The following is a 26,351-nucleotide window of genomic DNA, read 5'->3' on the forward strand; positions in this document are numbered from 1 at the left end:
TTGGGTGCTAGGCAGGAACTGCAAGGAGGACCTGGGCCATATGCCAGACATCTAGTGCCTGGGCCTTGAAAGGGAGACTGGTCGCTGACAAGGCAATATCTGTTGCAACCCAGGCTTCCTAGATGACCACCTTGGATCATGGCTCGGAGCACAAGGAGGGCTGGGCAGCGCTTGTGTTTCTCTCGGTTCCAGTTGGCCCCTTCCCATTGACATTACAGTAATGCAGTTGTGTGCTGTTTGAAAAAGCATCCCTAGTTACACAGAATGATTTACAGGACACCAGACTCTGCATTTCAGAGGTCTCCAGTGTACCATAAAAAATATATTATAAAAGAATAATCTTTATCTGAACTAAAGCTGCAGTGAAGGAAACTCGTGTCCAGCTGAGAGCAGCAGTGAGCTTTTGTTCACTCAGGGAAAAGTCCGTGTTCTTTATCTTATTTGATTAACATTTTTTTTTCTCTTTGGCACTAGGTATCTCGTTAATATTTAGACATTATATACATTTTCTTTCAACTGGTTTTCCTATTATGTGATCAAACAAAACCAGAGATGCCAGCCACAGCAGCCAACAAGGGAAAAGCAGCCCCGTCAGGCACCCAGCTGTGGCTGGGGGGCAAATGGTACTCACTAGAGCCACGCCCAGGAGGCACCTGGCAGAGCTCTGTGCAGAGCCAGCCCCGGTTGCAGAAAGCTGAGTTTGTTGGAGTGCCTCAGTTGATCACTCTGTTTCTTTCTCCCATTTCCCTCACTTCCCTGAGCAAAATGCAACAGGAAGCAAAGTCTAGTTGTGAATCTTCCAAAGCCTTCTGATGTTTACCATTTTCCCCCAGGAGAGGGAGGTGAGGGGTGGAGATCTCTCTGCAAAGAAAATACACTTAAAAAATTTCAGCGAGCCGATGCACAGACACCCTGCAACCCAGCTTGTCTCCGCTTATTTGGTGTTCAGAGCGACAGTGGTCCCACACTATTTCAGTCCAGGAAACCATGAACTCCGTTAGTGGCAATGCCCCCGAAGAGACGCAGGTGTGTGCACCTGTGATTAAGGGTGTCGAGGAGGGGCAGCCTCATCTCTTGAAGCAGAAAGTGTTGTCACCTGGTGATGGGACAGAGGCAAAAGCTCTGGGGCTGGGAAACCTGGGGGCTTGTGTCAAAGCTCCACCCATCAGGAGCTTCAAGAGAAGATGGGGGGCGGGGGGCGGTGGCTGGAAAGATGGAAGTTGGGATGGGATAGCGGTTGTAGAAAAGGATTCACTCCTGGATCGAAGGCAGGAGGATATCCCGGGCGAGAGAAGGGAGGGTCAGGGATGGGCTGAGTTGGAGTCCCAGAGGAAAAGCGGAAGCGAGAGCTTCGTCACCCGCTGTCTTCCAGCTCCCGGTGCGCGGCACCGGAGGCAGGCGTTGGGCTTTACCTCTCTAAAAGTACTGGGGCAAATAAAGGGAGGACACGGCGTCCCGAGCTCCCAAGGGAGGGGAGTAAGCGAGGTGGGGTGGGGAACACCCCAAGTGCGTGCGTGCTGGGGGGCTGGGGGGCACGATCTCCGTTCTCCCGGGTGCCCCAGCCCTAGCGCACGCCTCCGCTCCCGCGCCCCCCTTCGCAGGCGCGCGCGAGGCGCACCCCCCTTCCCTCGGCGGCGCCGGGCGCGCGCCCGGCCCCCTCCTCCTCCCCTCCGCGCCTCTCCTCTCTCCCGGCAGAAAGTTAGCAGCGGGGAAGGAACTCGGGGCTGCAACAGCGCGCGGCGGCGGCGGCAGAGGCTGAAGCAGAAGCCGCGGCGGAGCCGGGGAAGCGGGGGCGCTGCAGACGGAGCAGGTGCCGCCGGCGGGTCCGCGCGCCCCCCTCGGTCCCCTTGCCTGAGGCTGAGGGGGGGCGGTGGTGGGGGGGCCACCCGGACTCGGCGGGCAGCGTGGGGCGGGGGGCCATGCGGCCGGGCTCCCCCCTGGCGCAGCGGGACAGCGGCCAGGGCCGGGGGCGCAGCGGCGTCGCTTCATGCAGCCGGGGCGGCTGGGCAGCGGCGGCGGCGGCGGCGGCGGTGGCGGGGGCGGCGGCTGAAACCATGTCCGGGCAGCGCCGGGGGCTGCCGCCGCCGCCGCCGCCGCCGCGAGCCGGGAGCCGCGATGGCCCGGTGGCCCGCACCTCCTCCGCCTCCGCCTCCGCCTCCACCTCTGGCCGCGCCGCCGCCGCCCGGCGCCTCTGCTAAGGGGCCGCCGGCGCGCAAGCTGCTTTTTATGTGCACCTTGTCCCTGTCTGTCACCTACCTGTGCTACAGCCTCCTGGGCGGCTCGGGCTCCCTGCAATTCCCCCTGGCGCTGCAGGAGTCGCCGGGCGCCGCCGCCGAGCCCCCGCCGAGCCCGCCGCCACCCTCTCTGCTGCCTCCCCCCGTGCGCCTCGGCGCCCCCTCGCAGCCACCCGCGCCGCCGCCGCTGGACAACGCGAGCCACGGGGAGCCGCCCGAGCCCCCAGAGCAGCCAGCCGCCCCCGGGACCGACGGCTGGGGGCTGCCGAGCGGCGGCGGAGGCGCCCGGGACGCCTGGCTCCGGACCCCGCTGGCCCCCAGCGAGATGATCACGGCTCAGAGCGCGCTGCCGGAGAGGGAAGCGCAGGAGTCCAGCACCACCGACGAGGATCTCGCGGGCCGGAGAGCGGCCAACGGGAGCAGCGAGAGGGGCGGCGCCGTCAGCACCCCCGACTATGGGGAGAAGAAGCTGCCACAGGCGCTTATCATCGGGGTCAAGAAAGGAGGGACCCGCGCGCTGCTGGAGGCGATCCGCGTGCACCCGGACGTGCGGGCGGTGGGCGTAGAACCGCACTTCTTCGACAGGAACTACGAAAAGGGGTTGGAGTGGTACAGGTAGGACCCTGGGCTCCGCGGGCTGGTGGAGACGCGTGGGGGAGACGCGGAGGGGAAGCCGCGGCTTTCCACGCCCTTCGAGCATCCAGGCACCGTCCCGAGAGGCCCAAGCCCCCGTGAGGGCTCTGCAAACCCTGGCGGCGTTGCTCAGGGGGATCGGCTGAGAGGGCTGGACTCCAGCGAAAGGTCACTTTATTTCAGGGCGAGGGGAGGAGGTGTCACCCTGCCCTGCCTCCCGCGCTCCTCATCCAAGGAGGTGCTGTCTGAATCTGCTCAGCTCCAAGCCTGGGAACCCCCAGCCCTCGTGCCTGCTGGGTGTTTCCGAAACCAGGCTCTTGCGGGGTTCTGGGATTCTGGGCTGAGGACTTTGAGGAGTGAGACAGGATGGCTAAATTGACTAAGGGGATTTGAGGTCCCCTGGAATCTCTTAAAATCACCCTCAAACGCATTTGCGTGCTGGAATTCAACTTTAGTGTGTTAAGGTCAGAGCAAAATGAATAGGGAACAGTTACAAAGATCATGCTGGCGTTTTGGCTTTCTAGTAAAGAAAGGATGCCTCCCACCTCCGTAACTTTCCATCCCCCTTGGCTGAATGAGCACGGAGTTGATTTTGCACCAGAAGCCTCAATGTCTGCATGACAGTTGGTGCCCTGAGAGTTTTTATGCCCCAGACCGTGCCCTGTCTAATTTCCGCCTCCTTCGCAACAGATTGGAGCTTCTGTCTTGTGAAATGTTCATCTCCCTCCTTTCCCACCGTCTGCCGGTGGTGAGAGAAAGGGAGGAGAGAGGACTAGAAAGTTAAGTGCAGGTAAAATAAATTAATAATCCAGCTTTCCTGCCAGCCATAACATTTTAAACGGCACTGGTGCAGATGCCCCAAACGCAAACCTCCTTCGCCTTTGTTTTTTCTCTTTCTCTCTTTCCTCCTGTTTTATATCTTTCTGGGAAACAGATCTGCATGGCTGGCTGCATCTCCATTGCATTTCGGTAATTAATTGCAATTGTCAAACAGAAACACAGCCTTTGTCAGCTGAAGTGATGTTATCATCTTAGCAGAGCCAATAGGTAAAATCAAGATTGTTTCCTGACAGGTTGCCTGCCCGTTGAGGAGATGTGCTTTCTAGGTTTAAATTACAGCCTGGGAAAGTTTTAGAAATAACTTAACTAAAGAAATATATAATAAATGTGTGCATTATGATTGATTTCTTCCACTTTTAAAAATATGCCTTATGCTTTAAAAGCTTGAGAGAAGTACACTTAGTCATAAACATTCCAGCACATTACAGGGAAGCAGCAAATGTGTCTGTTAACGTCTTGTCTGTTTCAACAGAGAGAACTAATTGCAGTATTTTAGGAGGCTTCAAACAGCCCCTTCCTATCAAAACATAAAACAGCAAATGCCTAATTTAACTGGAAAATCAGTATTTATAACATCAGAAGCCATGGCTTCCAGTTTGTGATTATAATTAAAAAGGTGTTAGGATGATTAATGCAGCAACAGCAAAATAAAGAAGGGGCACGATGTCTGGGAAGGTTTTAGTTGTTTAATTGCTGGTTGTAGGAATGTTCTGGTTTCTTCTGTGGAGTAGCTTTGGCCTTATGAGGGTAATTGCGTTTTTTTTTTTTTCCAATTCTAATTTTAGAATTATGAGAATTGTCAAATGCCCCTTCAGGGAGGCAGGAAGATCAAATCTTTCCAAGATCTGAGGTGTTTGGGTTTGTGGCAGCTGGAAACAGAGGGCGGGGGGTGTTTTATTTGGGTGACTTAAAATAAAGTTAATGAAGTATGTGTGGTGGAATGTGTATCAGGAAGTCCTATCACTGGGTCTGGAGAGTTTTCCGAATGAAAGAATAGAAGATGCCGGATTTTCCTAGATTCCTTTATGCTGATGTTAGGAAGAGAAGGTATAGAAACTACCTTGTTTGACGTGGCTCCTGATTATGTTATTCCAGTGCTGTGGTATGCCCAGCCTTCTGCTCCCAACCAATGCTTGTGGTATTTGGGACTCAGTGTCATATTTGGTAGCCACTCACAGAACTGTTAAAGTGAAGAGGTGTGGATAGAACAAGATTCCCCTGGTCCTCACTTAAGGGGACCATGTGGTATCTCTGTGTCCTTCATCCCCACCCCAGCATCTAGTCCAGGGGTGCTGATTGAAAGCACTGGACACAAAATTCTCTTAGGAACAAGCTTCCTGCCAATACATGTCTATCTAACATAGAGGGGATCACTAGCCCCCAGCTCTGCTTTTGGGAAGACCCGTTGGATCCACAGGATCTGAGTGTGCTGGGACTGCTTTGGACCAACTCTCCAGCCTTACCGCAGACGGTGGTGCTTTGAGGCATTTGTGAAATTTTCATCAGTTCCATCTACCTCTTCAGACTCCTCTCTCACTCCCATATAGGAAGAGGGGCAGCATTCTCACTGTATTGTAGAAAAGGAAACAGTGGCATTGATTTGGTATCGGATGGCACTGATCAGTGGCATTGATTCCAGTATCAGAAACTCTTTCTCCTGGTTTCCTAGTCCAACTCTTCATCTTTTAAATGGTGGTATCTGTACCTAAACAGTATAGTTCCTTCCTATAACAGGTATGCTATCTGGGATCTATTTGACTGATTAGAGATCCACAGATTAATTAAAGGTTTTAATTTTTCCCCTGTTTATTTATTGTTATTTTGTTTAAATGTGCTTCCAGTAGCCTATGAATTCTGCACGTTTCTGGTTTTTGTGTTTTCAGCAAGAGGGAGAGCCAAGAAGAAATTGGGGCTGCTCTCTGCACAGCTGGCTTGGGGTTTTCTCATATTCAACTCAACAGCCCTAGCAGGTTCAGTTCCTCAGTGTCACTCCAGTTATCTCTAAATCCGGGTTTTGCTTTCCTCCTATGCTGTTGATCTAATGTGATATAAAAATACATCTGAGATTAGAACGTGTGCATCAGATTTTCAGGGCAAGATAGACTAATGGATTGGGATGCATGTGTTAAAATCTACGGAGAAGCGAGCCTCACTTGGTGGATTGACACAGGCCAGTGATTAATAAATTGGGTGAGATTAAACCCTCCATGCCCTCTTCCCTCTCCCTTTCCAAAAAAAGGCAAAGCCGCAATGCACTTTTCAGAATGAGCTGATTACAAGCTGTCTAGGCAGAGACTTTAAACTCTTCTAAGGGATGGGACCTCGGGCCAGGCCAACTGGCTGCCACTGCAGAACTCATCAAGGTGACAGAGACAACATGAGCTGTTTGCTCTCTCATGGTTTGCAGAGCATGCAGTAACCATGACCACTTTACACTGGAAACCATTCAGCCCCAGGGCAATGGGAAGTGATTGTCCATGGTTTGTTTGTTTTTTTTTTTCTTTTGAGATGAAGTCTTGCTCTGTCGCCCAGGCTGGAGTGCAGTGGCACAATCTCGGCTCACTGCAACCTCCGCCTCCCGGATTCAAGCGATTCTCCTGCCTCAGCCTCCCGAGTACCTGGGAGCTCTTCTATGGTTTTAAGTTGTCTTCAGTGTCAACAGTGAATACACACATTCCATTGGCTAGGGGAAAGTAACTCAGGAAAATGCTCTACCAAGTCACGCTTATGCTACCCAGAGGAAAATGGTCAGTGCTCAGCAGCATATTTTGCATGTGGCAACTGGGGAGAGAATGGAGAAGGATGGAATTTCATTGGTGTTTACCGAATGCCTGCTATTGTGGCAATTGGTGCTACCTACAATTATAGACCTGTTATTTCATTTGAGCGTTTTGATGATATGGTGAGATATGTAGCAGCATTTCTACTTTACATGTGGCTCCGAGAGGGTGAATGATTAACTCAGGGTCACTTGGCTGTTCAGTGCCTCTGCTGAGATTTGAACCTGCTGTCTAATTTCAAAGGGCTGATTTCTTCCCTTGTACCACACTGCCACACATAAAGTACTAGGAAGCATATACCCTGTGTTCATTCATTCATTCATTCATTCAATTATTTAAAAAATATCTACCATATGCCGTGCACTGTATTAGGTATTGGGGATAAAATGGTGAATAAGATAGATGAAGCACCTGTTCTCCTGGAACTAACATTTTAGTGGGAGGATTGTGGAGACAGCAGACAAAGAGCCAAATAATATGTAATACAAATTCTGGTGGTGATAAAGACTACAAAGAAAAATAAAGTAATGGATGGCCCAGAGCTGTTTTGTCCAGTATGGTAGCTACTGTCTGTATGTGGCTATTGAATAGGTAAAATGTCCAAATTGAAATGTGCTGTAAGTGTAAGATACACAGAATACTAAATTACTCTAATAATTTTAGATTGCTTACATGTTGAAATTACACTCATATCAAGTAAAACGTCTTGCAATTAAGTCCACCTCTTTTTACCTTTTCAATGTGGCTACTAGAAAATTTAAAAGTACACTTGTGACTCACATATTTCTACTGGGCAGCACCTGTGTGGTGTAGTGCTTTGTAAACTTTAGGATCATCTAGGGATCTTGTTAACATGTAGATTTGGATTCAGCCAGTCTGAAGAGGAGCCTGGGAGTCCACATTTCGTCTTTCTTTTCTTTTTTTTTGAGACGGGGTCTCGCTCTGTTGCCAGGCTGGAGTGCAGTGGTGTGATCTCTGCTTCAAGCGATTATCCTGTCTCAGCCTCCTGAGTAGCTGGGACTACAGGTGCGCAGCACCACGTCCAGCAAATTTTTGTATCTTTAGTAGAGACGGGGTTTCACCATGTTGGCCAGGATGGTCTTGATCGCTTGACTTTGTGATCTGCCTGCCTCGGCCTCCCAAAGTGCTGGGATTAGAGGCATGAGCCACCGTGCCTGGCCCAGGAGTCCACATTTCTACAAGGTTGCTAGATGCTGCTGCTGCTGCTGCTGTCTGGATCTCACTTTGAGTAGCAAAGTCCTGAAAAGTAATTGGGGAATGTGTGCGTGCATGTTGGTTATTATTATTTGAAAAAAATTTTTTAAAGACAGGGGTCTCACTTTGTTGCCCAGGCTGGTCTCAAACTCCTGGCCTCAAGGAATCCGCCATTCTCAGCCTCCCAAAGCGCTGGGATACGGGCATGTACCACGAGGCCAGGACAACATATGAGTTATATTAAGTAGAATGATTAGGGAAAACCTCTCTTTGGAGGTGATGTAAATGGAGTAACAGAGTAAGACCCTCCCATGTGAAGATCTGGGTGGAGAGGTCTCCACTTGGAGGGAACAGCCAGTGCCAAGGCCCTGGGGTGGAAACAAGCTTCGTAGCCCTGCAGAGTGTCCTTTCTTGATTCTAAAAGCACTGTTTTTGTTGCTGGACAAATCGGGTTCAAAACGTGGCTTTGAGACTTATGAATTGGATGATCTTGGTTGAATAACTTATTTGACATCACTTAGCTTCAGTTGTTTATCTGAGGGTAATTGCTTCCTTTTGGATTGTTGGGAGAAATAAATGAAATAATAAAAGTGAATGTATTTTCTAAACAAAATAAGTATCCTAGAGCAGAAATCCAAATAGAGTCTCAGCTACCGAGTCTGTCCGTTTCTCAAATCAGTTTAGTCTCTTGTATGCTCTACTTTCTATCACAGCTGTCATAATATTGTCCAAAGAGTCTGCTATTTGGGATGGTTGGGGAAAACCTCAATAATGATTGGCTTTGCGGTGTGCATCTCCTTACCCTTTTAAACTGAAGGTCACACAACTTCAGGGCTCAGGCAGGTCGTATAAATGAGCGAGGTAGACTAGGTGGAGAGAAGCTAAAGTGCCTGCCTGTGCTCTGGCTGAAGGGGAAGCTGCTGCTGCAGTCTAGCTACTTTTTTCCCCATGTGCAAATGTGGCATTGGGGTTATGAGATCTTCCACTTTGTAAGAGAAACTGGAAATCCAGGTTTTGATTTGAAATCTTTTGATTTTTAATATTGGCAACAGATTTAAGTTTCTTAAAAGCCCAGTGGGGGCCAACATTGTGGGACAAACAAAATACATCTGTGGGCTGGATACAGCCAGCTGGCTACCAGTTTGTGACCTCTGGTTTAAACTCATTTCAGAAAACAACGGACATGCCCATACCCTGTGTACCCTGTGCAGTGGCCAGAATCGTGGCTTACATGTGCTATTTTAGTGTAGGGTTTTTTCTTTTTCTTCCTTTACAGATTTTGTAACAGCATGGGGGAAATACCTCCCGGATATATTGCAACATCCACAAAAGCCTGATATAAACAAGAACATTGAGGCAGAAAAAAGAAAATTCGCAAATACATTCCCCTCTGTTCTCAATTAACGTTCTCTTGAAACTGGGGAAATTCTCAATTTTTCACTCGTTAATCAGGAGTGCTTGTATTTGATCTATATCGATAACTTGCACTTATAAAATAGATTACGCTCAGGCGGATTAAGATCTTAGAGTTAGAAAAACTGGATTCCAGGCTTGGCTTTGCCACATACTAGTTTTATTGGACAACAGGTTACTTATATTAATCTCTGTTTCTTAGGTGATGAAGGTGTTTTAACTCCATAGGGTCCATTCACCTACGAAAAGACTTTGGTTCCAGAACACATTTCTGTATTAGACTCTTCAGAAAGAGGAAGCTGTGGAATAGAAGCAACATGATTTGGACCATGTTTTGTATGTCTGAGCCAGAATCTATTGGACAAATTACTTAATAGAGCTAAGCCTCAATTTCTCCATCTGCAGAATGAGCTCAATATTACCCGCTGCCAAAGGATTACGTGAGGATGACATGAAATGGCATTTAAAGTGCCTTATGTAGAGCTTGTGACAGAGTAAATGTCTCTCTCCTCTTCTTTCCTCTCTCTCCCATTTTTCTTTTCTCTCTTACTCTTCTCCTTCATTTTCCTTCAATGCCTTCCTTTATCCTGCCCATCAGTACTGAAGGCCCTAAAGAGAAAGCTGTAATGCATTTTTCATTTAAATATAATCTTTTATTTCAAGATTATGTCTGAATGAGGGATTTTAAACCCTGAAGCAGCTCTTAAGTAGCTCTCCAGAGAATAATCAGAACTGGATTCCAGAATTTGGTCTATTGTAACTTGAGCTGAAGGAGGAAAAAAAGTATGATTTCATGAGGTAACTGCAGCCAGAATTCTCCACGAAAGAAATGCGGTAAGGAGGTGGACGGGCTCTGTGGACTTCCACGCTGACATTCTCTTGAGCCTCCAGTAGGAATGGATGCCACTTGCCCCGGGTAAGTTCAGAGGCATTTAGGATGCCAGGAGCCTGTTTGCCTTTGGTGCTTCTGCAGAACCGAAGGCATTTGGGAATGCAGGATTGCTCCCCAAGACCCTGCGAAACCCTCTATTTTGAGATTTGGCTGCTTTCACCGGTGTTCTCTAGACATCCTAACATGATTTATTTATTTTTATTTTTTATTTTTGAAAATCATACCAGGCATTTTCACTTTTAAATCAAGTCAGGAGAGAGGCCTCGAGACTTTAGATGAATGAAAGATTGCTAGGGTTGTTTGTCAGAAAGTTTTAAGGGTTTTGGTTTTGCATAATGGATGATCTCTCCGGAACAGATTGAACCACCGCCCCGTTCAAGTAATCTCCTGATTTCATTGGTTTTTGCGGTTTAACAAGCTCCTCTATAACTGTCTTGGGAATTGCATTCTGAAATTATAATTCACTAAGGGAGCTTTTCAGCCCATCTTGCCGTTAATTAAAAGAAGGTGGTTGGCTTTTTTGTTGTTGCTGTTTGTACTCACTACTTAGGACTTACTTGCCTTAAACATTTTTTTTTTCAACCTTATTTAAGAATATACAAGGAAACGAAGCAACACGTGAATTAGACAATATTTTTTTCAGTTGCAAATGACAGAAATGGAACTTACACTATTGTAAACAACAAAAGACATTTGATTGCCTTACGTGATTGAGAAGTCTGGGGATAACTTGGTTTCAGGAAAAACTGGACCCAGGGGCTCAAATGATGTCACTAGGCCCCTGTCTCTTTCCATTCTTTGCCATGTTTGTCTCTACCTGGCTTCATTCTCAGACAGGCTGTCTCACCACAGTTTAGGCAAGATGGTAAGAAGCATTCCTAGACAAACAGATTTTATGTTTATTAATCTTTTTGGAAACAGTTTTTCTTAAGAACTTCTGTAGGAAATTCCTAGAGATGCCTTGGGCCCAGGTTGGGTCCTGTGCCCCATTCCTAAAGCAATAATTGTGTGAGATTCTAATCAGGCCTAGGAGATGTAGCTAGCTAGCCCTTTGGCTTGGGGTGGTGGTAAGAGTAGAGAAGCAGGGTTCTCTGTTCTTTACAGGGAAACCGTTCCATGTAATTTCCCCATTGCAACCACATGAAATAATTTCCCCATAGAGAAAGAGGGGTTCAAGGGTGCTATTTTTAGAAAAGTGGGGGCCAGTTAAGCCAGATGTACGTTAAGTATATAAAGATCCATCCCCGGCCAGGCATATGATCTCTCTAATCCACTGGAGGGATTAGAGAGACTGGAGGGAGGTGCAGAGGGTGTTTGGGGACTTGTTATTTAGTTATTAATTCTGTGCAGCTGTTATTTAGTTATTCATTCATGTATTTATTCATTAAACATGTATTATCAACCATGTGCTATGTGCTTGGCTGAAACATGAACCAATCATGGTGAGCGATCTGGAAGAACTCACAGAGTGGAGAAATGGACATGTAAATGATCACATTGAAAGGTGTTATCAGTCTTGACAGAATGGGATTTATTCTAAGAATGGAAGGATGGTTCAATCTTGGGGAATGTAATAATGTGATTTATTAATACAGGCAAATGAGAAAAATTTGTGATTTATTTTATGGATGCTGAAAAGATATCTTATAAAAAGAAATATCTATTTCTGATTTTCAGAACAACCTGCTATTAAAATAGGGTCATACCTAAAGCCAGCATCATCTTTAGTGGTTTAACACTAGAAGCATTTCCACTAAATCCAGAACCAGCCCGAAGTGCTCATTACTGTTACTATTATTTAACCATTGTTCAGGACTTATTAGATAATACAATTAGAAAAGCAAAAGGAGAAACGGGGGAGGTAGAATTATTACTATTTGCAAAGTAATTTTAACTTTTTCTTTTTGGAAAACCTAAGATTACCAATCCTTCTATGAATCTATTGGAAACAATAATAGAATTCATTAAGGTGGCTGGTAAGGAAAAAACAATGTATCATTTATAGATTTCCTATATGCCTATGCCACCCATTGTGAAAATATAATGGCAAAAAATACTGTGTGTATAGAACCAACCAGAGAGACAAAATAACTAGGAATAAATTTAGCAAAAATTGCAAGGGACTTGTAAAAACAAAATGTTAATACTCTACTAAGGGGCGCTGGAGAGGACAGGAGTAAATGGAGAGACATCCTTCTCTAGGGTGGCATTTCTTTCTTTTCCTTCCCTCCTCCCCTTTCCTGTCTCCCTTTTCTTTCCCATTCTTGTTTGTTTGTTTGTCTAAGTCATCGCTGCCTAAATTGAGATCAGATGTGTTTGAGGGTGATCTGAAAATATTGTTTATATAAACTTGACCAAAATGTACTTCATATATGGGATATCCTTACTTTGCACGTTTTGTTTGACAGAGGAAAGGGTGGCAAAATAACTGTCACTGTTGAGATTCATAAACTATTATAATCCCTTGCAGAAGGGCTGACTGCCTTATACCCCCAATTCAGGGGTAGAAGAACCATGCCCAAGGAGTGGATTAAGAGTTGAGTTGGTGGCTCAACTCAACTCTTAAGAGTTGAGCGCGGTGGCTCACAACTGTAATCCCAGCACTTTGGGAGCCTGAGGCAGGTGGATCACAGGGTCAAGAGATCGAGACCATCCTGGCTCACATGGTGAAACCCCATCTCTACTAAAAATACAAAAATCAGCCGGGCATGGTGATGCGTGCCTGTAATCCCTGCTACTCAGGAGGCTGAGGCAGGAGAATCGCCTGAACCCGGGATGCAGAGGTTGCATTGAGCCGAGATTGCACCACTGTACTCCAGCCAGCCTGGTGACAGAGCAAGTCTGTCTCAAAACAAACAAACAAAAAAAAAGAGTTGAGCTGGTGCACATTAGTCAATGTGGATGCACTCATGTTGCCACATAGCAAAAAGTGAATCAGAGACAAACCATGGTTATTTTAGGATGGGAGGGGGAGATGGAGGTTTGAATCTGATGGAATAACAGTCGCCGTGGGAGTGGCAACACTGGTGGTAGATGATATTGTATCACGTGTGCCAGGCTTGGCTCCGAGTATTGAATTCCTTTAGGCTTCACTAGCACCTCGTGAGATAGGCACTGATATTAACCACGCCTTACAGGTGAGGGAACTGAGGCACAGTGCTGGTTATTCACTCGCTCAAACTGTGGAGTCGGGATTCAAACCTAGGTGTATGGCCTCAAGCATACGTTCTAACCTTTATTTGTCTCAGAGTTCATTTCCACTGGAAGTGGTGTCTTCCAGCCTCATGGGAGTAAATAATAAGCATCAGCATTTCCCTGCTTTTAGTTCCAGTGTGCAGATGGACAGGCTGCTGCAGGAGTCTTGCCCTCACAGTAAACAGTGGAAGTGGTTTTCTTTCTGTTCAGGGACTATGCCAAGCTCATTCCCCCTTTAGGGCCATTTTATTCTCTTTTCCCTCCTCCTGGAATATTCTGTCCCCAGATCCCTAAACTACTGGTATCTCCTTATCTTTCCTTTAGGTGTTGGCTGAAATTTCAGCTCCTCTAAAAGGCCTTTCCTGACTACCTAATTTAAATAACTTCTTCCACTTCTGAGCTTGTTATGCTGTTTTATTTTCTCCAGCACATCTATTGCTCTCCAAAGTTATCCTCATTACTTATCTTCCCCTCACTAGAAGGTAAACTGCATAGGACCAGAAATCGATCTTGTCCATTTTGTTTCAAGCCAGAGCCCAGAACAGTGCCTGGCAGATAGTAGATGCTCAATACATGGTGATTTATTAATCACCAATGATAAATCAATGAATTCATGAACAAAAAGAGGACCTTGTATGTACGATACTCCAGGCTTCTGGAAAGAAAGAACCCTCACATTTCTTGGGAAGTGTAGCTAAGAATTGTTCTCAGCTTTTTCACATACTCTTTTTTTGCAAGCCTATTTTGGGTGCAGAAAGAGAAACCCACTCAAATAAGCTGTGTGGGCTAGCTAGTCTCCCCCAAAGGTTCCTATAGCACACAACATTATTTCATTTATTCCTCACAGTGGCCTCATGAAGTAGATGTTTTCTTACAGATAGAGAGATTGAGACTTTAGAAGGGCAAGTGACATTCCTGAGCTCCCATAGCAGGATGTCCTGAGCTGGATGTCTTATTTATTTATTTTTAGAGATGGTGTCTCACTCTGTTGCCCAGCCTGGAATACAGTGGCATGATCATAGCTCACAGCAGCTTTGAACTCCCGGGCTCAAGTGATCCTCCTGCCTCTGGTAGCTGGACTATATAGGTGCTCCACTGTGCCTGGCTAATTTTTTAAAAAATTGCTTTGGGAGGCCAAGGCAGGTGGATTACCTGAGGTCAGGAGTTCGAGACCAGCCTGGCCAACATGGTGAAACCCCGTCTCTACTAAAAACACAAAAAATTAGCCAAGCGTGGTGACAGGCGCCTGTAATCCCAGCTACTCGGGAGGCTGAGGCAGGAGAATCGCTTGAACCCGGAAGGCAGAGGTTGCAGTGAGCTGAGATCATGCCATCACACTCCAGCCTGGGCAACAAGAGCAAAACTCCATCTCAAAAAAAAAAAAAAAATTGTAGAGAAGACATCTTGCTCTGTTGGTTGCCCAGGCTAGTCTTAAACTCCTGCACTCAAGTAATCCTACACCTGAGGCTTGCCGAGGTGCTGGGATTACCTGTGAGCCACCGCACCCGGCCCTAGGTGCCTTCCTACTATTCCTGGCCTCTGTTGCGGTAGCACAGTTGTAGGAGATGAGCATGGATTATTCCTGATAGATCATTATGCTCCATGAGTAGTTGGATTGTCTTTCTCTGGATGTATTATCAAAATTATCTAATTGCCATGTAATAATCAGGCCATGACACAGGGGCCCCCTGTTTGACTTTTGTTACCTCCTAGAGGTGTCCGCACACCATTGCCTCCAGGTTAAAGCTTCTGCAGAGGGTTAGAGATTTGGGAGCCCCTGGAGATGAGGAAATATTTGAGTCAAACTACATGGGCACCTCTGTCATAGGACAGTTTGATTGCTTGGAGCTCTGTGGTATTTTGAAAAGGAAGCTGGGCTGGCTGCGGTGGCTCACGCCTGTAATCCCAGCACTTTGGGAGGCCGAGGCAGGCAGACCACAAGGTCAGGAGGTCGAGACCACCCTGGCTAACACGGTGAAACCCCATCTCTACTAAAAATACAAAAAATTAGCTAGGCATCGTGGCACGCACCTGTAGTCCCAGCTACTCGGGAGGCTGAAGTAGGAAAATTGCTTGAACCCAGAGGCGGAGGTTGCAGTGAGCTGAGATCGCACCACTACACTCCAGCCTGGTGATGAAGCCAGTTTCCATCCCCCCAAAAAATAAAAATAAAAATAAAAATAATTGAATAAAAGAAAGAAAAGGAAGCTGAAGGTGGAATCAGAAATTAAGGATTTGAGTCGAGTTCTGCACCTTGTGGGACTTGTTTTGTGTGCATAGACTGGTGTGTAGAGCCTTTGTTTTCTCATCTCTAAAATGGGAATAACAACCTCTACTAACTCCACAGTGATTTTGCAAGGGTAGAATAGTGACTGTGTGTTGGGATCGACTTAGTCTACATATGTTAGTTGTTATTAATCCATGCACGTTTTCATGAATTCCCCCAGGTTATTGGTTTCCTGGAATGTTGCAGTCCAGGGAGTACCTGAAATACAGGACAAGCACTCTTATTATAAAGTTAGATTAAGAGGTTTAATTTACAGAAACTATTTTATAGCATGGATATCAAACGTTCTCAGGGCAGACTGCGTAAAGATCTGGAGAATTCCTGGACAATCTCAGACTGTGTAACTGTTTCACCGGATTCATCATTGTTACATCATTTTTAAAATACTGAAACAACATAAAAACCTACGGAGCTACGGGGCACACTTGCTTCTTAAAACTGCCCCGCAGTTGTTGAGCTTTGGGAGTGACCAGAAGATTCTGTCATTTTGTTCTCAATTGACCTATCCTCTCTTTTCAGGCTGTGTTTCCCAGGTTGGTGTATTGACTTTCCACCTTCTAGTTGTCTGCCTAACCTGCTTTCTTTTTTAATCTTTTTTAATATAATTTTTTTTAAATTTTACTTTAAGTTCTGGGATACACGTGCAGAACATGTGCCATGGTGGTTTGCTGCACCTATCAACACGTCATCTAGGTTTTAAGCCTGGCATGCATTAGGTATTTGTCCTAATGCTCTCCGTCCCCTAGCTCCCCAGCCCCCGACAGGCCCTGGTGTGTGATGTTCCCCTCCCTGTGTCCATGTGTTCTCACTGTTCGACTCCCACTTATGGATGAGAACGTGCGGTGGCCTAACCTGCTTTCTAACCCTCTGTGCTAGACAGAATAATGACCTCCCTGAAATGCCTGCATCCTAATCCCTGGAACCTGCAAATATGTTAGATTAGCTGGCAAAGGGGAATTAGGTTGCAGATGGAATGAAGATTATGAACCAACTGACTTTAAATGGGAGATTGTCCTGAATTATTTGGTTGGAGCCAATGTAATTCCAAGGAATTGTATACAGAAGGCTTCTCTTATCCACAGTTTCACTTTCTGAGGTTTCAGTTACCCATGGTTAACTGTGCTCTGAAAATATTAATGGAAAATTTCAGAAATAAATGTTCATAGGTTTTAAGTTGCTCACCATTCTGAGTAGTGTGGTGACATCTTGCGCTGTCCTGTTCTGTGCCACCCAGGATGTGAATTATCCCTTTGTCCAGCATGTCCACCCTGTAGACTCTACCCATCCTTGAGTCACTCAGCAGCTGTCTTGGTTATCAGATCGACTGTCGTGGTATCTCAGTGCTTATGTGTGAGTAACCTTTACTTTACTTAATGATGGCCCCAGAGTACAAGAGTAGTGATGCTGGTAATTCAGATATGCCAAAGAGAACCCATGAAGTGCTTCTTTTAAGTGAAAAGGCAAAACTTTTCAATTTAGAAAGGGTAAGAATAGTAAAATAAAATATTTTGAGAGAGAGACCATAATCACGTAACTTTTATTATAATATATTGTTATAATTCTATCTTATTATGAGTTGTTGTTAATCTCTTACTGTGCCTAATTTATAAATTTAACTTTATCATAGCTATGTATGTATAGGAAATAACATAATATCTATAGGGTTTTGTATTATTGATGGTTTTAGGAAGTCACTGGGGGTCTTGGAGCATATCCTCTGTAGATAAGGGGGCACTATTGTAAATGGAAGAGGGAGGCACAGAGAGAACCAGAAGGTAGTGTGAGAAGGACTCAATCACTGTTGCTGGCTTTGGCAATAGAGGAAGAGGCTACAAGCCAATGCGGGCAGCTTCTAGAAACTGGAGAAAAGGCAAGGATCTGACCCCTATTCACTGCTTCAGCCACATTCATTTGCCTTATTTTCTTTGTTCCTCTGCTTGAGCTTTGCTAGCCTCCTTGCTGTACCTGAGAAGTCAAACATGGCCCTGCCCCAGGGCCTTTGCACTTGCTGCTTCCACCACTTGCAATGTTTCTTTGCATTAGATAATTGCATGTCTTATGTCCTCCCTTCATTCGGGTCTCTGCTCAATCATCTTATCCTCAGGGTGGCTTTTTCTTGTACCACCTGGACTCACCTGCTAGTGGTAAGAGCATCACTTATTGGAAAATGCTGGTGAACAGTGTCATCATTGACATATGCCTGTATTCCATAGTTACTCCACACCCACCCAGGTTTCTGGTATCCTAATTTCCTGTTTTTTAATTCCCCTATTCTGGAGAGAGGATCTAGTCATTGATCCGGTACCACAAAATGACCTTAATGTTGCTGGGGTCAAAATTTAAAAGATGTTTATGTAACACTCTGCTATCCCTGCTATTTAAGTATGCTGCCGCCAGGTGGTGATTGTGGGACACAGGTTGGGTCCAAAGTCAGGCATTTCCTGAGATACAAAGCGAGTGGCTCCTTGCTCCTTCCAATCTGGATTAACCCTGCATATTTTGTTCTTATATCATAAAATAAGAGGCTTTATAAAATATTCACTTTCAGTAAACAATAAGCAAGTATCAAAACAGATGTGTAAAGCCGTGTTTAAAACATACTCGAATACAGTTGTGTATTTGTTTTTTCTCTTCCCCATTCTGAACCAGTTTCTTCATTTGTGTTCAGATATAGAAAAAATCTTGGCAGGTGGAATTTTTCTTTCCTTCTTAGCATTCTTATGACTATCTAAATATGGACAAAAATGAAAATGCCATGTTGCCATAAGTATATCTTAAAGCAATTAATATTAAGAAATATTATAACACATATGCCATATATTAAATTGCTACATTACCCATTTAGAATTTGAAAATTGCATGTTGATTTCAACCAAGAAACCTCTTGACCTCAATGCGAACCGTGGATTTCCTCATTTAGAACAAAACAATGAGTTTCTTCTGTATTTATGGGTTCTCACTAGCCTGTGTATCTGTGTCAAAAGTTCCTTCCTTCTTTTAGTTTACCTTCAACTCTTGGCCTTGGGACTTTTCAATTTTCCTGGGATTCCCTTTTCCCATCCTTCCATTTCTCATCCACTAGGAGGAAGAAATTGCCCCAAATCACAATATGTTAGAACACCTTTAAGGATAATCACTTTCAGTGGTGGTTCAAAACTTCATTTCAGCTCCAGAACTCTATTGGCTAGAATTCTTCTGGTTATAACACAGAAATCCAAGGTAAAATCTGAACCGAGCATAAATCAAAAAGGAATTTAATGGCTCATGTACCTGAGAAGTCCCAGGAATTGGGGATATCTTTTTTTTTTTTTTTGGCTTAATTAGTGTTTAAACAATGTCACCAGATCTCTGCTTCTGGATTCTCTGTCGCCGCTCAGATGGTTGACTGCGTTCTCAAAACTTCTCTTCTTGTGGCAGTAAAGTGGGTGCTAACCTGATTCTCTTTCCCCAAGTATAGGTGGAGAAGCTTGCCATCTTTGTCCTGGAAGTCTTTGCTGAAGCCTCGATGTAGCTCATTAGTTCTTAGGGGTCATGCACACGTCCATCAAGTGGTTTCTGTTGCCAGTGGGGTGTGAGGCTTGAGGCACTGCCTCCCTGGAGCCTAGGGAGTAGTTAGTTTCCCTGGAGGCCCCTGGATCTGGTTATCAAAGACAGGAAATGAATGCTGCTGCCAAAACAACAGATGTCTGTTTCTAGACACTCCTCTGTTCAAATGCAATCTTTCCCCGAAGTACAACCGAATAAAACAGACACAGTGAGGTTCCACCGGCTTGCGTGGAGATAGAGGACCTAGGTTCTGTTTTGTCTTTCTACCAAGGTGGACACAAACAGAGCAGCTCAAAATCTCCCTGTCTAGGTCTCTGCTTGAAGATTCTGCATCTTTTCTTTAACTCAGAGGGGAAGAACGGAAGGAAGAGAAGAAGAGAGAGAGGGAGGCAATGCAGGAAAAAAAACGTATCCAGTCTCTAAACCTAAGATGTGTTCAATCCTGAAAAAAGTATCTATGGAATCTGCCCCTCAGAAATCACTAATTATTTATTTAGAATATTTTCTATTTTCATCCCTTCCTTAGCAACCCCTAGCAGCTGCCTAGAAAATTTTAAAGGAATTGTGTATCTTACAAGAGAATTCTTCAAATAGCAAGTGAAATAGTTTCATCACATTAAGTCTTCCTGCCCGGATTCGCTTCAAGTGGAGAGGGAGAAATGACTTGGCATTTGATCAGTCTTAATTTAACAACTAGATAGCCTAGAATTTCTAGAAAATCTTTGATTTTATGCCATTCTTTTCATTTAAAGTGAGGCTCACAATATAGAATTAAGTGTGATTTAATTTTTTCTGCTTCTGTAAGACGTTTTAGGAAAATAAATCAGTGTTTTGGAGAAGAAAAATTCCCTTGTCCAGTCTAGTGTTTTGACTTAAAAATATATGTATATCTGTCCACCTTGAGTGTTGTTTGGGAGATTCTTATTAGCACACAAGGATATTTTCTTCTTCAGCTTATGTGTGTGTGTGAGGAAATTATATCCTGGAGGATCTTGAAGGTTCTTCAGCAGGAATTCCTGGGGGAACCTGAGGACCTTGGACTTGTTAAGCCCCAGGGTCATTGATTAGGTCCCGGTCAATTTCCTATGGACTTTTGACGGCTTCAGGGCTTTATCCTCCATTTTTACCTCTGCCATCTGACCATCCTTTTTGCCTTAGGGTCCTTCCCCATATCCTGGCTGTGGAGCAGGTTGGAGTCTGGCTCGTTCCTTATTTCCCCCAAGATGGAGAAACTAGGAGTAGAAATAGAAAGACTTCCTATTGCTCATCCAGTTGCTATTAGGCCTGTGTACTAGAATGCTTCTTTTTATAAAGAGATTTCTTTTCCTGGTTTCTTGCTACTTATTTTAAGATTCTGAAGACTTCTTCAGAAACTTATTTTATTTCAGAAAAAGGCAAAATTTAAAAACAGAGAGATTGTACAGAAAGTTAACTTTTGTGATTTCTAATTTCCAGCAATTGTGCTTTTGAATATTATCCTTTTTTTTTTTTTTTTAACTACAGGGTCTTGCTTTGTCACTCAGGCTGGAGTACAGTGGCTCAATCATAACTCATTGCAGCCTAGAACTCCTGGGCTCAAGTGATCCTCCAGCCTCAGCCTCCTGAGTACCTGGGACTATGAGACATGCACCACATGCCCAGCTAATTTTTTATTTTTATTTTTGTGTAGTGATGGGGTCTTGCTTTTTTGCTTAGGCTGGTCTCGAACTCCTGGCCTCAAGCGATCTTCTTGCCTCAGTCTCCCAAAGGGCTGGGATTACAGGCATGAACCACTGTGTCCAGCTCACATTTTGAGGCTTCTAGGGAAGTAAACCCATCTTCTAATTCCATCAAAGACTTTGGCGATGTCTACTTACTGTCGTTTGGTTTAAAGGTCTCAGCACGTTGGGTAACTTCAGAGAGAGGTACTGATTTTCCGAGCCCTGCTGTGCGTTGGCAGTTTCAGAGACTGCATGACTTAGCTACCCCTTCCCAATGTGGGGCAGCTGAGGTAGGAGAGTTGCCCTGGGCTGTGTACTCTTTAAAAGGAAAGGGAGAAAAAAAAAATCCCTTCCGCCTAGGCTATTTCAAGGCAGCATGAAGGAGGGAAAGCAGTGCTTCTCTGCTACCTTGCTTAGAAATGCTGCTGACCCCGCTGCTGCCTTGGTGGTGTGGTGGCCCCGTAAAGAGGAGCTGGTGGCAGAGACATCAGGTGTTTACTCAGTGACACAGTGACATCATGGCCACCTCTTATTTCATGGTGAAGATTTTTTTTTTAGCCACCCCCCACCAAAATTGACAACTGCCTTTAGAAAAGTGTTCTCATGAGTAGTACTTAGCTAGAATTTTAGTAGTAACATCACTCTCTTGTTATGAAGCTCTGTGACACAAACACTCCCTGACTTTATAAGGTGCAAAGTACCTCGTCTGGAGTGGAAAAGCTTACGAAGCCTTTCTCCTCGCTGTCTGAGTTTATTTATTGCTTCACTTTTTCCTGTACTATCAGGGCAGATTTTGCCCAGGCTGGTCTTGAACTCCTGGCCTCAAGTGACCTGCTCGCCTCAGCCTCCCAAAGTGCTGGGATTATAGGGAAAAGCCACTGTACCCAGCCTCTTCTATAAATTTTTAATACTTATAAAGTATACATAATTTATTTCAAAAATGTGCATTTTAAAATAATTTGCTTCTTTCACTTGAAAGTATATTATGACCATCTTTTTGTGTCAAAAATATACTCCTGTGACATCATTTAACACTTTTATGTTTATAAAAATGATAGATTTTTGTCAGTCATACCTCAATAAAGCTGGGAAAACAGTAATATAGACAAGATACTATTCTTCCAGGAAAAAAAACCCCAAATTTTGAGCCTGACCACACATGAATTACAGAAATAAATTTCAGGTAAAGAAGGAAACAAAAGGCCAGGCGCGGTGGCTCACATCTATACTCCTAGCACTTTGAGAAGCCAGGGCAGGCACATTACTTGAGTCAAGGGGTTTGAGACCAGCTTGGGCAACATAGTGAAACCCCATCTCTACTGAAAATACAAAAATTAGCCTGCGTGGTGGTGCATGCCTTTATTCCCAGTTACTCGGGAGGCTGAGGTGGGAGGATCCCTTGAGCCCGGGAATTGGTGGCTGCAGTGAGCTGTGATCATGCCACTGCACTCCAGCCTGGGAGACAGAGTGAGACCCTGTATCTATAAAAAAATAAAAAGAATGAAACAAAAGAAGCACCATAAGACAAGAACGTCAACAATGACAACAACAAAAATTGTTAAGAGTCTTAGAAGGCAGTACGGATATGTCTTAATAATATTGGGAGGGCAAAATCCTTTCAAATCAAGATTGTTAAAAAAAAAAAACAAAAACCCAGAAGCCATAAAGGGAAAAGGGAAAGATTGATGGATTTGCACAGAGAAAATGTAAAATTCTTTTATATGAGAAAAGAATCCCCAACAGAGTGCATTCGCTTGGTAGGCTGCTGTAACAGAACGCAAGAGACTGGGTGACAACCAACAGAAATATATTTTCTCAGAATTCTGGAAGCTGGAAGTCTGAGATTAGAGTTGGAAAGTTAGTTTCTTCTGAGACCTCTCTCCTTGGCTTGCAGACGGCTCTCTTCTCCCTATGTCTTCACATGGTCTTCCCTCTGTGTGTTTCTGTCTTAATCTCTTCTTATAAGGACAGCTATCATATTTCACCCATTTGACCTCATTTAAATTTTTTTTTAATTTTTATTTATTTTTTGTAAGTTCTGGGATACACGTGCAGGTTTGTTACATAGGTATGTATACATGTGCCATGGTAGTTTGCTGCACCTGTCAACCTGTCATCTAGGTTTTAAGCCCCGGATACCTTAGGTATTTGCTATATGACCTCATTTTAAATTAATCACCTCTTTTAAAATCCTGTCTCCAAGGTCAGGTGTGGTGGCTCACATCTGTAATCCCAGCACTTTGGGGGCTGAGGTGGGAGGATCACTTGAGCACAGGAGTTTGAGACCAGCCTGGGCAACATAGTGAGACCCTGTCTCTACAAAAAATACAAAAATGAGCTGGGTGTGGTGGTGTGTGCCTGTGGTCCCAGCTACTAGGGAGGCTGAGGTGAGAGGATTGCTTGAGCCTTGGGATGTCAAGGCTGCAGTGAGCTGTGATTGCACCACTGCACTCCAGCCTGGGTGACAAGGCAAGACCCTGTCTCAAAAACAAACAAACAAACAAACATCCTGTCTCCTTAGCTCAACACAAAAGGCCTTGCTTCCTTGCATGACCTGGGTTCCAAGGAATGGGCCAGGATCCAGTTGTTCTTCATAAGTATGGCGTAAACATCCAGGTTGGCCATTCCATGGCTCGGAACACTGAACAAACACTCACCAAAGATCACAGGGTCATTCTCAGGGTATGCTTGAGTTCTTGCTGGCTAGCAAGACATGCCCACCGCAGAGAGAACACAACTCGGTCCATAACACAGAACAAATACTGTGTGAGGAGCCTGGGGGACACATTTGCAAATATGGGTCTAAGGGACCCAATTCCCTTGGCCCTGCCTGTTGCTTGGATGGCCTTGCTACCTCTGTTGTCTCTCTTCCTCCCAAGCTGCTAGGACTCCGTGGCATCCCCACCCCCTAGCCCATCTGTAGTCATATTCTTTCTTTAGACATGTTCCTGTTTCCAGTTAAGTTACCAGCAGGTCCTGGGGCTTAGAGTCTCCTCGGGGAATTTTGCAGATCTCTGTACTAATCCATTACAAGATGCTATTCAGGTTTAATTGTTAGAGGCCAATTGTTAAAGAACCTCCCCCTTCCAAAAAAAAAAGCACCCTTTATTATGACAGTAACATGAGCTCATTGTAAAAGAAAAAAGACAACTAACAAATAAATGAAAATAAAATAAAGACTCTCTCCACGGCTCATCATCCTCCTTCCCGCACTGCCAACCTCATTCGCCAGACGGGAGCCACTGCTTAGAGCCGGCTGTGTCTCCTCCCCTTTGTGTGCTTAATACAGTAGATTAAGATGTGGTCATTGATAGAGTACGATGACACTGACGAGAAGTTATCTAGAGTGAACACGGCTGCTGATCCCTCTAGTTAACACACCATGCTGACTCACCGCCTCCTAGACTAGTTGGTGTGTTTAATCCTCACAAGATCCTATGAGATATCCTGTTGTTATCTCGTTTTATTAGATGAAGAAATTGTGGTTTAGAGATGATGCAGAACTTGTCCACAGTCACTGAGCTGGGAAGTACTTAAGCCACCCTGGTTAACTTCAGAAGCTGCATCTGTTTTGTCTCCTTGTTTGTTATATGTTGATGGCTTTGTTTACTTGTTTGCCTGTTTTGTTTGCTTTGTTTTCTTGTCATGAGATGGTGAACACTTTTCCCTGACATGGCAGAGAAGTCTAGCTCGTTATTTGGTAGTATCTACATTGTATTTTTCCATGGGGATGGGTCATGCTTTACTTAACCACTTCTCTCCTGATGGACATCTCTGTAGTTTCCATCCTTTTACAAACAAGGCTGCAGAAAGTATTCTTGTGCTCTGGAAATGTTTGTATAGAAAATGGAAGGAGTATGCACTTTAAAATTCTGGATGCATTTTGATAAGTGGTCAGAAGACAATCTTATTTCTAAGTTCTTGGGAGAGACCTCCATGTATTCCCCCATGTACTGATAGATATAGATTTAGTAAAACTCAGTGCCTTTTGTGCCCCAGGCACCTACTGGCAGTGGATAAAAGCTTTTAATAATAAGGATGGTGATTCCATATGCAATTACCATGAGATGAAAGAAAATATGTGGTTTGTGTGTGGTTATTGCTTTTGGATGCTATTATTTAGAGTTTAGTTTCTGTTATCAAAATAATACTCAATGCTCCTTTCTCTTCTGCATGAAAGGGAAAAAAAGTAAATACTTCTCTTCTCTCTTTGAACTGCTGCGGAATCATTTTTCTGTAAGACTTGGGGATTCACCGTGAGGCCAAAGATTCCTTTTTTAAACTTTCCGAAGTGAATTGGAGCTGAGTGACAGGATGGCTTTAGCTCTGAAGCAAGATTAAGTTTCTGAAGCAGTGGTTAGTGACAGATGGAGATGCCCTCAGTGCGTCAGGTACAACAAAGCCGGAGTCCCTCTGTCCATGATTTGCCCTATAGGGGGATTCTGTGGTCAGAAGACTGCCTTGGGGCTTCCTGAGAAGTCCAGCTTGGCAGCTGTCAGCACCTTGTATATATCCAGAGAGCAATTCCCCCTATAGTCATAGGAGAGTGACAATGCCAAGGACCTCTCAAAGCTCCTCTTCCATCGTGGCAGGGAAAGAGGTCAGGGGGATCTTGAGCAGGACCAGAGCTGGACAGCTTCCCTGTGGAGCACGTCCTGTGGATTAAGAAGGGTCACATTTGGTGTGGCGATGGTACTGGTTTTCCTTAAAATTCAACAAATACATTTATGTGTCGCTTACTGCAACAAGATGAGTTGCTGTGGATGGTGCTTCTGCAGACTTTTTTCCCCATATAATCTTTTATGGAGATGCTCCTTGACATAAAATCCCCAGTGTTCAGAGAAGGATTCTCTTTTCGCTGTCTTGCTGAGATAGAGGTTGTTTCTTGTGTCTCCATTTTTCTTGGGCACCTGACAATCTGGAATAAAGACTACATTTCCCAGTCTGCTTTCTGGCTGATGTGGCTTCATGAGGTTAAGTTTGGACCAATGGGATTTGAGAGTAGATGCTGTGTGCAACTTCTGGGAAACAGCCTTATGAGGAAGCTCCCCTCTTTGCTGTTGGGGAAAGGGAGAACGTGATGGTTGAAGTTTGAACAGTCATTAGATGCCATGTAGAGAAAGCCGCATCTTGAAAATGCTAAGGCAACCAGATAAAAAGAGCCCAATGGGAGCCCTTTGGCTAAGACAGGCATACATTTCTGCATTGTTTAAGCCATATCATTTTGGGGTTTCAGTTGCTCTTAGCTAAACTTAATTGTAATGGATACATCTGCCTTCTCTGTTCCAGGCATCGTGCTAAGGGTTTTAGGTAGAGCATCTTATGAAGCCCTCATGAGAAACTTTGCTGTTATCCACATTTTACAGATAAATAAACTTAAAGAAGGGGAATTAGGTCAGACGCGGTGGCTAACGCCTGTAATCCTAGCACTTTGGGAGGCTGAGACAGGCCGATCACCTGAAGTTGGGAGTTTGAGACCAGCCTGGCCAACATGGTGAAACCCCATCTCTGCTAAAAATACAAAAATTAGCCAGGCATGATGGTGCACACCTGTAATTCCAGCTATTCGGGAGGCTGAGGCGGGAGAATCACTTGAACCTGGGAGGTGGAGGTCAC

At 44.9% G+C, this 26,351-nt stretch overlaps 1 protein-coding gene across 1 annotated transcript in view; it reads left to right on the top strand.

The window, feature by feature from the left end:
* Nucleotides 1–1,361: 1,361 nt before the first annotated feature.
* Nucleotides 1,362–26,351, top strand: part of HS3ST4 (heparan sulfate-glucosamine 3-sulfotransferase 4) — a 443,777-nt gene continuing 418,787 nt past the window's right edge. Inside the window, exon 1 of the mRNA XM_031002545.3 lies at nt 1,362–2,849. Coding sequence (XP_030858405.1) covers nt 2,116–2,849 — 734 coding nt within the window. The 5' untranslated portion in view covers nt 1,362–2,115. The remainder of the gene's footprint in view (nt 2,850–26,351) is intronic.

This window comes from Gorilla gorilla, chromosome 18 (assembly GCF_029281585.2).
Source record: "Gorilla gorilla gorilla isolate KB3781 chromosome 18, NHGRI_mGorGor1-v2.1_pri, whole genome shotgun sequence".
NCBI lineage: Eukaryota > Metazoa > Chordata > Mammalia > Primates > Hominidae > Gorilla > Gorilla gorilla.